The sequence below is a fragment of the Poecilia latipinna genome, unplaced genomic scaffold, assembly GCF_001443285.1.
Source record: "Poecilia latipinna isolate Pla-1442-1.1 unplaced genomic scaffold, P_latipinna-1.0 Scaffold816, whole genome shotgun sequence".
In the NCBI taxonomy this organism is placed as follows: domain Eukaryota; kingdom Metazoa; phylum Chordata; class Actinopteri; order Cyprinodontiformes; family Poeciliidae; genus Poecilia; species Poecilia latipinna.
This window is the reverse complement of record NW_015113432.1, coordinates 1-11,743: the sequence shown is the minus strand read 5'-3', so window position 1 is coordinate 11,743 and position 11,743 is coordinate 1. Positions and strand designations below refer to the sequence as shown.

The 11,743-nt window shown below is 36.7% G+C and overlaps 2 protein-coding genes and 1 long non-coding RNA gene across 6 annotated transcripts; 1 reads left to right on the top strand and 2 right to left on the bottom strand.

Annotated features, from left to right (window-relative positions):
- Positions 1 to 211: 211 nt before the first annotated feature.
- On the bottom strand, positions 212 to 4,794 carry LOC106956416 (cytosolic sulfotransferase 2-like). Of its 4 annotated transcripts, none has more exons than XM_015047243.1 (8): positions 3,837 to 4,794; positions 2,444 to 2,582; positions 2,260 to 2,361; positions 1,941 to 2,041; positions 1,736 to 1,862; positions 1,559 to 1,656; positions 885 to 1,059; positions 212 to 812 (listed from the first exon to the last, which is right to left on the bottom strand). In XM_015047243.1, exons 2-8 carry the CDS (start codon positions 2,580 to 2,582, stop codon positions 700 to 702), a joined length of 855 nt encoding a protein of 284 aa, XP_014902729.1. In that variant the 5' UTR covers positions 3,837 to 4,794; the 3' UTR covers positions 212 to 699. The 4 variants fall into 4 exon arrangements, with proteins under 4 accessions (XP_014902729.1, XP_014902727.1, XP_014902726.1 ...); XM_015047241.1 differs by having other exon boundaries at positions 2,239 to 2,361; positions 3,832 to 4,792; XM_015047240.1 differs by having other exon boundaries at positions 2,239 to 2,361; positions 3,837 to 4,792.
- Positions 4,795 to 5,124: 330 nt separating this feature from the next.
- Positions 5,125 to 8,336, bottom strand: LOC106956430 (cytosolic sulfotransferase 3-like). The gene is made up of 8 exons (XM_015047260.1): positions 8,063 to 8,336; positions 7,318 to 7,456; positions 7,060 to 7,188; positions 6,373 to 6,473; positions 6,119 to 6,245; positions 5,625 to 5,722; positions 5,363 to 5,537; positions 5,125 to 5,276 (listed from the first exon to the last, which is right to left on the bottom strand). The coding sequence occupies exons 1-8, from the start codon at positions 8,081 to 8,083 to the stop codon at positions 5,164 to 5,166; spliced, it is 903 nt and encodes a 300-aa protein (XP_014902746.1). The 5' UTR covers positions 8,084 to 8,336; the 3' UTR covers positions 5,125 to 5,163.
- A 958-nt stretch (positions 8,337 to 9,294) lies between these two features.
- On the top strand, positions 9,295 to 9,727 carry LOC106956418 (uncharacterized). Its single transcript, XR_001426767.1, has 2 exons — positions 9,295 to 9,446; positions 9,624 to 9,727. It is a non-coding gene; the product is annotated as an uncharacterized LOC106956418 (long non-coding RNA).
- The last annotated feature ends 2,016 nt before the right edge of the window (positions 9,728 to 11,743 follow it).

The window sequence follows — 11,743 nt, the reverse complement described above, 5'->3', positions numbered from 1 at the left end:
AAAATACAAAGACTTAAATTTTATTGTATAGACTAGGTCATCAAATCAGTACTTTGCCTGTAGGAATTTTTAATGTGTAGCAGATGTCAGTATTCAGTGATACCGTATCGACACAGTTTTGCTATGGGTCGAAACGATACATGACGCCTCATCTACCCATCACTACCTTTTACATTCCAAACTGTGTTAGGTATGAACACACTATTTTTTTAAGTGTGACATTTTTTATTTCTTGTTAGAACTCGTTTTAACTTTAAGAAAGCATAATCGAAAAGGTAATCAGATATTCACAATAAGCAAATAAAGAGTTAATGTGCAAGTCCATTGTCGAAATGGTTAATTTATCATTAAAGTAATAAAAACGAATAGAGACCAAGAATCACAAGAAACGTTTGTACCAAAAGTTGAAACAAATGTCAAATTAATGTGCAGCAATGCGAGTATTCATGTCAGACTGAGGGATTTTTGTAACATTAAATTCTATGAGACATTGTATGAAAACGTCTCCTGTTTATTGGATGTCTATTTGCCTCAAAGGAGAAATAATTTAAATTCTCTTCCACATTCATTTTACTCAGTTCTAAAGTGCAACAACAGATGCATAATGTGCAAAGAAAACACAGCATGTACATTAAGAAAGGTGAAAACTCCGCAGGAGTTTCTTCCTGTGCTAACAACGTGAGGCTTTAGACAAGGTCCTTAAATTTCATTGCGAAAGACGAGAGCAGTGTTCTTCATTTTGTTCTTGAAGTCTTCTTCAAACTGTTCATTCTGGGAGACTGTGAAATGGTTCTTCCAGTCTCCTACTCTTCCTGGAAATAAGGAGTTGAATCAGTGATAAAACTAGTGAAAATGTCTGATCTTTAAAAAAGATTTTTACAGACCTTTCCTCATGAAAGGAGATACACTTTGATTCATCATTGGGACAGTGGAGAAGTTGGTTACTTTGTTTTGTTTCATATTGTCAAACGTCACTTTAGCTTGGACAAGTTCCCTTTGCTCAGCTGTTGGAGACAAGCCCAGAAAAGAACAAAGTCTGCTGATTTCCTGTCCAGAGTCCTAAAAATGATTAAAGACAACATGTTAAAAGAAAGAAACTGAAGCCAAGTACAATTATTACAAGAACTGTCTGTAGGACAATTCATAAATTACATTAGACGGAAAAAAAAATTACAAAAACATTTTTAATAAAAGGATTTGCCCCTTGTTCAACACACCAGGATCAAAAGGCTGAGTTAACACATTAGCACAGTATTTCTCAACCCTGGTCTTCAACGCCCTCCTGCTCTGCATGTTTTAGATGTGCCTCTATTCCAGAACAGCTGATTCAAATGATTGCATGACCATCAAGTACTGCAGAAGCCTGTTAATCACCCAGAGATACAATTCAGGTGTGTGGCAGAAGGGAAATACCTAAAACGTGCAGGACAGGGGGCCGGTGAGGACCAGGGTTGAGAAACACTGCATTAGCATGAAGTCCAGCTGTTCTTTCAGAAATGGAAAGGAGGCCATTTCAAACTGTAGGCCTGCTTGTCGTTTTAAGCACAACTCCCCTTACCTCAATCAAGTCTTCATAGAACATGTAGTGAAGATTAGAATAAGTCTGCTTCTGGTCCCACCAGGTATTCACATGCTCATACCACGATCCAAACACAACTGGAAGCATAGAAGGTGTTTGCTCACATGTTGGATGGAAGTTATATATTCTGCTGTGGCTCTCTAACATTGTACCTACCCTTTCCCTGCATGAAGTTTTGCAGAAAGCAGCTCCAGTCCCCTGGTTCTGGCAGAACACGGTTCATACGTCCAAAATGGAAATAGGAAACCGCGCTGTCTTTTGCATTACGTGCCACATATACAATCTGTTAAGACATAAACAACAATTTAGATTTCTTCTGTTGGTTTCCTGAATTGTGCATGTGTGTTGCATGTCGTTTTACCCTGCTGCGTTGCTCCCAGAAGGATTTTGGCACAAACTGAACTGGTAGATGGGTTTTAATGAGACGAGGAGCAGTGGGGAGCTGGTCTGCCAAATCTTTACCTTGGGAGATGGATACGATTGCAGTTGATGACATACACAACTTGACATGTTTAGATTCAGCAGCTTAGCATGGCTCATTAAAAAAAAAAAAAAAAAAGGATCCTTTTGACAACAGATCCTTAACCCACAAGAATAAAGATTCAATTGGATTATAATGCAAAAAGATGTACAAATGTGTGTGTTGTCTAGGATTAAACCTTTAGGTCGAGAAGGCTCACTGATCTCCAGGAAAGGCACTCTTTCTTGCAGAGGAACAGAAGAACGACAGTCTGCTTCCCCAAAGTAGAGAAGATCCAGGATGTAGGAAACCCATGTGGTTCCTGGGATGGAAACATTTTCAATTACAAAACATAAATATAATACAATGAAATTAAAGTAATTATTGTCCCTACTTGAGCTCACCTGCTTTAGGGTAAGTAGCTATTAGAATATCATCTGGCCTTGCCTTGAAGCTCTGAATATTCTCCCAGTTGTCAGTGAAGTATTTGGTCATGGAGACTCCATGGAAGTCAAACAAAGTTGGACGAGGCGGCAACTCCATCTATGAATACCATTAAAGATTTATTTTATTCTCATTATGTCTTAAATAAATAGAGATGTTTCAGACCACATTCAGCAGTGAAAGACCATCCTCAAAAAGTAGAACTCCAAAATTAAGAACATCTGTTAAGCAAATAATGCTGTGAGAAGTTTTTGCTCACCTACAAATTTATATTGCAGTTGCCTTTTTGTCATTCTTATTAAATGTTTCTGTTGTGTATTGTAAGTTTAAAGCAGGATCAACGTACAAACAAGACTTCTGAACTGTCAAAGAATGCATGATTAAAAGAGACCACTGAGAGTGCAACAGAACAGCAGGGAACAGCTAGAGCAAGAAGGAGCCAGTGAGGACAGAAAAAGATTTAACCCTTGTGTCCAGAAATGGGGTCCAACCGACCCCACACACGTAAAACTTGTATCATTTTCCACAGTCCTCTACGTTTGCCTCTGACCTCGCATGCACAAGGGTTAAACGAGAAGCAGAAGCGACAAAGAGACCAAATTAGCTTATCAGATGACAATGGAAAGCAGCTGAATGAAAGTGGAGGGAAAAAAAAGCAAATCAGGGGATTAGATCAGCTGAGAAGGACAGCAGACTGAGGAAAGAGGTGACAGACTGACAAAACAGAGAGAACTTAGGGGGAAAAACCTGAAGGAAGCAAGATTAAAGTACAATCAATGAGAATAAATGAACCAACACAAGGAATAAATTAAAATGGAAAGACATAAGCAAATAACCAGAACTTGAACACACAAGTAACAGTTTCGGATGATCACATATTAAGATTAGACAAAAATAATAATAATAATGTGAGTAATTACAATACACCGTTTCAAATTATGATTTCATTAATTACACTTTCTTTGTCTTTCAAGACTCAGTACTATGTTATGAAAACAAATGTCCTCCTAGGGATAATGAAGCCTAATGTCTAAACTCTAAATGTTCTCATTTAGACTATTTCTAAACCACACTCATTTAAACAGATGAATGTGGATATTGAAACATAAAACCTAATTAAAATTTGCTCTGTCTTCTGATCATTTTGCATTATGTTGCTGGCAGTGTTTGGTTATTCTCATTCTCAGTCTCCAGATGGTCAATTAAATGTGTGACCCAAGCTTTCGGATTTTTATCTCTGTGAGCACATAGAGTTTTTACAAAACTGTCGGTCGATGTTCCTGTTCATCAGTTCATTTACACTATGACATTATATGTTCATCTTTAAGTAGAATAAAGCCAAACTTACCTTACCTTCTTACTGTGTAGTCATATGAGGATCTTCTGAACTACAGTGATTAGTTTGTTGTGTAATATTCAGGGTGACATCTTGCACAACTTCCTCAGTTTCAATAGAGCATTTGTCGTCTTGGTGACTCGAACAAGGTCTGATGTTCTTGCTTAAGAAATAGTTCTGTCATTAATCTTCAGGCTTTTATTCATGTGGTGGTTTTGTGTTATTCTTTTGTTCATTTATTTTGGTTTTGGCTTTTTGTTTCTTTGCAGATCACAGTTTATTTTTGGTAATTTGTCTTCCCCTTTCCTTGATTTGCTTCTCGTTTTCCCGTCATTCTCTTTTCTGAGGTTCATTGTCATCTTTTTGTTCGCTGTTTGACCCATTCTTCAACCCTGTCATGCTCTTTGTAGTTACTGTTCTCTCATGTTTACTTGTTGGCATTTATCCACCTTTCTTTCATGTTTAGATTTCTAAATGTGGTCTCTCTAGCTTCTTGTGTTTCTCCAAAAGTAGCGGTATTTAAACCTTTCATCATCAGTTTCCTTACTTAGCAGTCCATGAGGGTGTGGGGGTTTCCTCTTTGTAAATGAACTGAGTAAACAGTCACAGCACTTCCCACTGCAGCCAAGTTCGTCCATTTACACTCACAGATCCCACACAACCATATACCAAGACTCAGATCAGTAGTCAGCTTAGGGTACAGGAAAGTGTAATGTCATAGAAAGAACTGACCATTGAGGATTAAATTCATACTCTTGTCCGTATTGGTCCCAACTGAATTTGGGTAACTGAACATGATAACTTCATCTTGCACAAGTTGTTTTTCTTTAGGGATTTTGATGAGTTCAATAAACAGCTACTTTGTTAGATTATAATAAATACAGAACTGTTTCATCCGATTATTGTTTTACCAAAACTGAATTTGTTTTGTTGTCTTTCAAACATCACAAATCTATATATACATATATTAAAAAAAAAACATGATAGCTTTAACATTTTAAATTTACAAAATTTTACATAATTTCCAGAACAGCATGACAATAAGAGTCCCAGTAATAGTTATAAGATCTGTTTGAAATGAATTACAAATATTAACATCACATAGAAAAAAAATATAGCCATCATCTCTTTGGGAAATGCAATATTTTTATTCATTTTAAAATCTAAAAAATGAAATCTGATGGTTGTTATTTAAATATTACAAAATAATTATATTGTTTAAAATTAGTACAAAATAGGCTTATGTTCATTTTTTCTTTACATTTCAAGGTTACATTACTATTCCTATTTGATAATAAAAATCTCTTTTTTTTTCATTGCAGTTGTGTTTGTCATCTATTTTTGTCAGAGTTCACAGCGGAAATGCAGGGCAGGGTCCTTCATCTTTCTCTTGTAGTCTGCATCAAACTCTTCGTTCTGTGCCACAGTGAAGTAATTCTTCCAGTCACCAACTTTTCCTGCAGAAATACAGGCATAAGTTGACTGCACTGGTGTTTGGAAGTTGATTGTGACATCTCTTACAACATGAACTTATTCATCAAACCTTTTCTCATGAAGGGAGACACCTTGAAATCCATGACTGGCAGTGTGGAGTAGTTGGCCATCTTGTTCTTTTTCATGTTGTCAAACTGCACTCCAGTTCTGATCATTTCCTTCTCCTCAGCAGAGGGAGTCAATCCGATAAAGGAGCAGAGTTTCTCTATTTCCCGTCCAGTGTCCTGCAAACATGATCAGAAGTCATCCATGTTTCATCACCTTTTAGGTGTAAAATAAGGAGAAATCTGTGAAAGATTAAAACAAATTACCTCAATCATATCTTCGTAGAACATGTAGTGGATGTTTGAATGGGTTTGTGTCTTCTTCCACCAGTTGGTCACATGGTCATACCAGGAGCCAAACACCACTGGATGGTAGATTAACAGTAGAAGGCAGGCTTATTGTGGAGGAATTGTGTATATCATCCAGAAGAAAATGCACCTTCTTTAAATTAAAGTCTTTACAAACTTATAAGACCATCTTAAAGTAAGAAAAATGACTCTCATTTATTGAATAAAAATAAGCCAAATACAGACAAAACTTGTGGAAACAATTTATAGAATTAAAAGGAAATAGTCACCTGTATGCTGGATGCCAATTACATCAGTTTACATCCTTTTCAACCAACCCAAGATATTGATATTTTATTTTTAACAATGTTTGGTGTCTCTTTTGCAGGTACATAGAATGCATGGATGGAAAGGCTTGCAATATGGACGTTATTAAAGTATGAACACATAGAAGGCGATGATTTCATACATACTGTCTCCCTCCATGAATCTCTGGAAAAAGCTGTTCCAGTCTCCAGCTGCAGGTTGGACATTGTTCATGCAGTCGAAGTGGTAATAAGACACCATGTTGTCTTTTGCATTGCGGGCTACATAGATCATCTACCAAAGAAACAGACGTTTGTAAAAAAAATGTACCATTGCTGTGAGAAAATAAATATCAGCACCGTTCAGTATTTCAACTCGTTCTGGTCATGTTAAGAAAATGCAAACAGTAAAGCCTCATTACCCGGCAGTTCTGCTCCCAGAATGACTTTGGTACAAATTGAACAGGAAAATGGGTTTTGATGAGTCGAGGGGTGGTAGGAAGCTTATCTGCCTGGTCTTTTCCTGTATAAGCATACAAACAAAAAAATGCATAAAGATGTCTTCTTCTGCTGCTTTGCTTTTTGCACTAATTTCTCAGTGTGGGCTGCTTAAACCCTTCTGTCAGGTAGTACCAAATCACTGACAGAAGGGGGTGAAACAAATACAAAAGCCTACTCAATAACAAGAGGAGTCCATGTATAAAAATGTAATCTGATCAGGGGGGCAAAAGCATAAAATCTGTACTGAAACAGCATAGTGCATACCAGATTGATCTGACAATACTGGCAAAACCAGAAGGGCTACTTATAATGGGGAGGATATTACTGGGAGGTCGGAGGTCAATGACCTAAAATAGGAAGACATTGCAAAGAAACACCTGGGAAACAACTAATGAATGCAGCAAAACATCGGTATACATAAAAGCATCACTAAATAGGAAACACAACTAAGCTAAAACAAAAAGAGCAACAAAAAAACAAGACACTCTAAAAACATCAAACTGAAGTGACAAACAAACACAAGTCCTACAGATTACGATGTTTTATGATGTGCAGTTGGAAGTTTAAAGTGAGGCTATTATACGTGAAGAATGCATCTTTTCTTTGACCTGACAACAAGTTTGGGATGGACATCTCCAAAAAAGGCACTCTCTCATAGATGGGGAGTGAAGTCAGACGCTCCGGAGACGTCTTGCCAAAATACAGCAAGTCAAGGATTTGAGAGACCCATGTGGTCCCTGAGGAGACGAAGAGAGGCAGATATGATTAATGACCCACACACACACACCTACACACCTACACACACACACACACACACACAGAAATCTGTGATTGATAAAACACATGTAAAGATTATGTAGACTTGCCTGCTTTTGGATATGTTGCTATTAGTATATCATCTGGTCTGGCCTGAAAATTTTGGACATTTTCCCAGTTTGCTGTGAAAATAGGAATCATTGCGACTCCATGGAAATCAAACAGCTTTGGCCGGGAAGACACATCCATCTTTGATAAAGGAAAGTAAAAACTGACATCAAACCATTAAAGTTAAAGAGAGGTTAAAGTCCTTGTCAAATGCCGTTTGACTAGAGACAGCTTTTTATTTCTCTTTCTCACTGTTTGCGTTTTAATGATGTTTTTTTTTTAACTCTTTCTCACATGCTGTTTTTATTTTAATTATGTAAAGCACTTTGAAATGCCTTGCTGCTGAAATGTGCTATACAAATAAAATTTGATTAATTGATTGAAGATGAGAAAGAATCAGATTTGCATTATGACCAAGAAACTCAAGATTTTACAAAAAAAAAAAAAAAAAACTTTCAAGGAAGCAAATGGATCAAATGTTTTGTGTAGTATTCAGTGAGAACGCCTGAGGCTACATAGTTTAGTGAAAGCTCTAGAGGCACTGAGAAAAGAATGGAGTGGGAGTTCAACTCTTTGCTGAAATCATTAAATCCACTCACAGTCCTGTGTTCATTTAAAGCAACATCCTCAAATAAGCAATCTTTTCACTTCACAAGAGCTTAAAAGAGCTGAACTCCATAAGATTGCAATGTTAAAAGAGGAAGTCGCAGAAGGACAAACTAAGAAAACCAGCAAGAAATCACATACCTTGCTGAAATCGAGAGACATGCTGCAACTGGACTTGGTCTGCCTTTCCTTCCTGGAGTTTCCTGTTTGTACTGGAGAGCTGATCGGCGCTCTGCTTTTCAAATTACATAACTCTTCACTGTTAGCATAGTCGCTCTTCCTGAATAGGTTTCAACTTCCAGCTGCTCCTCATTGCAACATGTTTGAACTTTTACCTTTATGTTTTCTCAGTTACAAGTGAAGTTCATAAATTGAAAAAGCCTTTAAAACTCCAAAGCTTCATGTCTTCTGACATAATAAAGAATACATTTGATCAATAAAATGTCTTAACTTTATGACAGATAAATATGTGCTCAGATTTAGAAGAATGCATGAAAAACTTGTTTTTTTTGTTTGTTTTTTTTTTTTTTCTCACCAAAACTGAGCATAACTGAAATGGGGTTTGTGTAAATCAATACTGGAACAATTTTTTGTTTTCTGATTCTTTCTGGGTTTATTTATGTTAGTAAGCTATACTTTATTCCAGGTGTTGAGTTTCTTTATTATTTAATGTGTTCTGTTATTTATGTATTTATTTTTTTATTTATCCTCTTATCATGGTATTAGGCATTTTGTTTAGTTAACCTTCCTGTGTGTTATCTGTGTTAAGTTTCCTTCTCTCAGTCCTCTCTCACAGCTATTCAACATTCCCCTGATTACACTCACCTGTTCCCATGTCAGGATGTCATGTCTCTTCTGTGTTTATGTTCACTGGTTTTCCCATTGTTTCCTGGCTATTTTCATTTCCTGTTGTCTCTGTGCCTTCCCTTTGATTTTTGTTATTTTTATTATTAAAGTTGTCAATTCACCAAACTACTTTCAAGCTCTTATTTGTATTTTGGCCCTTCTTCAACAAAACAACCCATGACAGAATCATTTAAAAATGAAATAGATTCTATTAATATATTAATGTTGCTTTTAAATATTTTACATATTTTGCATTGAAAATATTAATATTTTTTCAATGTAGAAAGTTTGTTGTTTACAACAAAAACAAAAAAACATTACGACAATCATGTGAAATCTAAGCAACATTAATTTGTGAATAGTGGAGTGTAAGTAAAGCAGGGTGTAAGTTTGGCAAAGATCTAATGTTAAAAAAAAAGAAATAAATGTAATTTATTTACAATATTCTGCTTTTCTAATTCGAAGGATTATATATTACACGCTGAAATATTACATTATTTGCGAAAATGTGCCAAAAAATAAATAAATAAAAATCAAGAAATAGAAAAATAATTAACAAGAAATCCGGAAATGATGAAGCAGAAGTGACGCAACAGGAACTTCAAAAACGTACACAACAAACATGGCGTCTCCCAGCGAGGCAGATGTGAATGTTTCACACGTGGAAAAAAAGAAAAAGGTATGAATTAATTTGTATTCTTTGAGGGGTTTTTTTTTCCTTTTTTTTAATGAAACCCCACAATAGCAGCAAATTAGACCCTGCCGGCCCCGTTTCAGTGTTGAAATGAATGTTTTAAACTGTATGTTGTTGTATGTTAATGCTGTTAAACTGCCGCTCTTTGGTCATTTCCACCAGCGTCCAGTTCGTTACTGGCAGGGGACAGAAGGCAAAACGAAAGATGACAACAAAACTGAAGGACAACCTGAGCAGCAGAAGAGGCAACAGAATCGAATAAAAAAGAAAAGGAAGCGAGATGAACAGCCGGATGGTGGGAAGAAAGTCATATCGAGGGTGAGAGCATGCAAAACTAGCTGAGATCAGCCCATTTAGAATCCTTTTATCATCAACGTGTGCAAAAATGCTTCAAATAAATAGTTTTCGTTGTTACAGAAGGTGACATTATTAATAGTTAATACTGATGAAGAAGGATAACGTTATAAGCTGTAGACCCAGAATTGTTTGTGCCTCCTGTGCTGTGGTTTCTTGTACAAAGATGTTGGCAACATATCCTTTAGACTGTGAATTAAGTAAGTCAAAGCTTTTTGTCCAGTACATCCCAAAAATGCTGGACAAGATCGCGATCTGGGAAATTTGGTGGATACGACAGTTTCTCAAGCCCAATGTTACTGTACAATGTTTGCACTGCTCAAGGAGTGCTGTCTCTCTGAGAGGATGTCTGGTCTGCAGCAGCGCTCAAGTTGGTGGTAACACTGAAGGTTTTCCATCACAACATTGTTCAAAGTATTTTACTGCCTCTGGTAGGATTTTCATTAAATTGAATGGACGTGTGAAGGTGTTTTTTTTAATTTATTTTTTTATTTCAACAATCATTTTCACACTTTACCCAACAAACGGATATTATTGAATAGTTTTTTTTTTTTCTTTAAACTTTTGTTTCTTCGACTGGAGATCAAGTTAACCAGGGTTGAATAAAACTGCTAAATTATTCCTGTTAGCCGAACATAGTTGGTTATTTTAACCATTAAATAAACACTTCATTTTTGTTTGTGAAGCACGTTTGCTGCTTCAATGTTGGATTATTTGATGATGTTTACATGGTTTTAATGCCTTTTGTTGAGAATACTGTAAAGTTTATGCAAACTTTATTTATTAACAGCGACTTCTTTTCTTCATCAATCCTGTCTCGTTCTACTCTGTCATAAAGGTGTTCCAGCTTCAGGGCTAAACACTGTGTGTTGATAGCCCCTTCTTACTTGATCGGTGCTTTGAGGTTGTCTGGTCTGTTTGATTTATTGGCTTTTTGAGTAGTTTCCTGACTGGTCTCTTATTACCTGAACCGCTTCATTTTCACTCTTACCTTGTGGCGTGCAGCTCCATCATGTTTGAAAAAAGCTTTATACTAATTTGTTCCTGGATATTTGGCAAGATTTGTCTTAGAACATGTTCAGGACGGGCATTACACTGGACTCCTGGTAGCTTCCGCCTTTGATTCTCCAGACAAGCCTTTTCCTAGATGCCCCCAAACAGTCTGAAGGGGTTTCTTTGGAGAAAAATGTCTCTTCAAGGTCTTCTGCATTCTTGCAAATTTTAGATTTTTGAAGCTCAGAAATCTCCTTGTATTCTCCATAAAATCTCCCAGAGCAATACCACAAGTTCTGAGTCTGTTGGTGGAAATGTATTCCTTTTTTTCCCCCATATTCAGTAGCCCAGTACACAGTCGTAGTTATAAGCTTTGCATGCCAAAGTAACAGGAATAAATGAAACAACTGTATTATCGAGAGGGAAAAAAAACAGCTTCTGATTGTTCAGAATGTCCATCTTAAGCCTGAATCTGCATTCAGTCTTTTTATAGTTTGGTTGGTTAAACAACCGCATCCCTGCAGAATATAAGACAGTATTTAATATTTTCTTAGAATGAAGTGACTTCTTTAAGTCACTAGAGTTTACGAGAAACATTTTCAAGCACCATTCCTTTCTGGAGGTAATACTCTAATTCGAAGGATTTTATATTACACGCTAGGGCTGAAACGATTCCTCGAATGATTCGAGTACCTCGATTACTAAAATTCCTCGAGGAAAATTTACCTGCCTCGAAGCTTCGTTAATTTATGTTTTATTAGTTAGCGCACCGTGTTCCGGCCGGGACTTCATTTGCGTTGCGCGGAGCTCTCACTTCCGCCTCTGAGTTGTTGACAAAAGCTAAGTCTCAGCGGCATAAAGTCCAATCTTCAAGATTGGCCCGTGGGGATTTTATTGATTGATGATAATGCCCGTCTTTTTATCGTTTTTGGGGA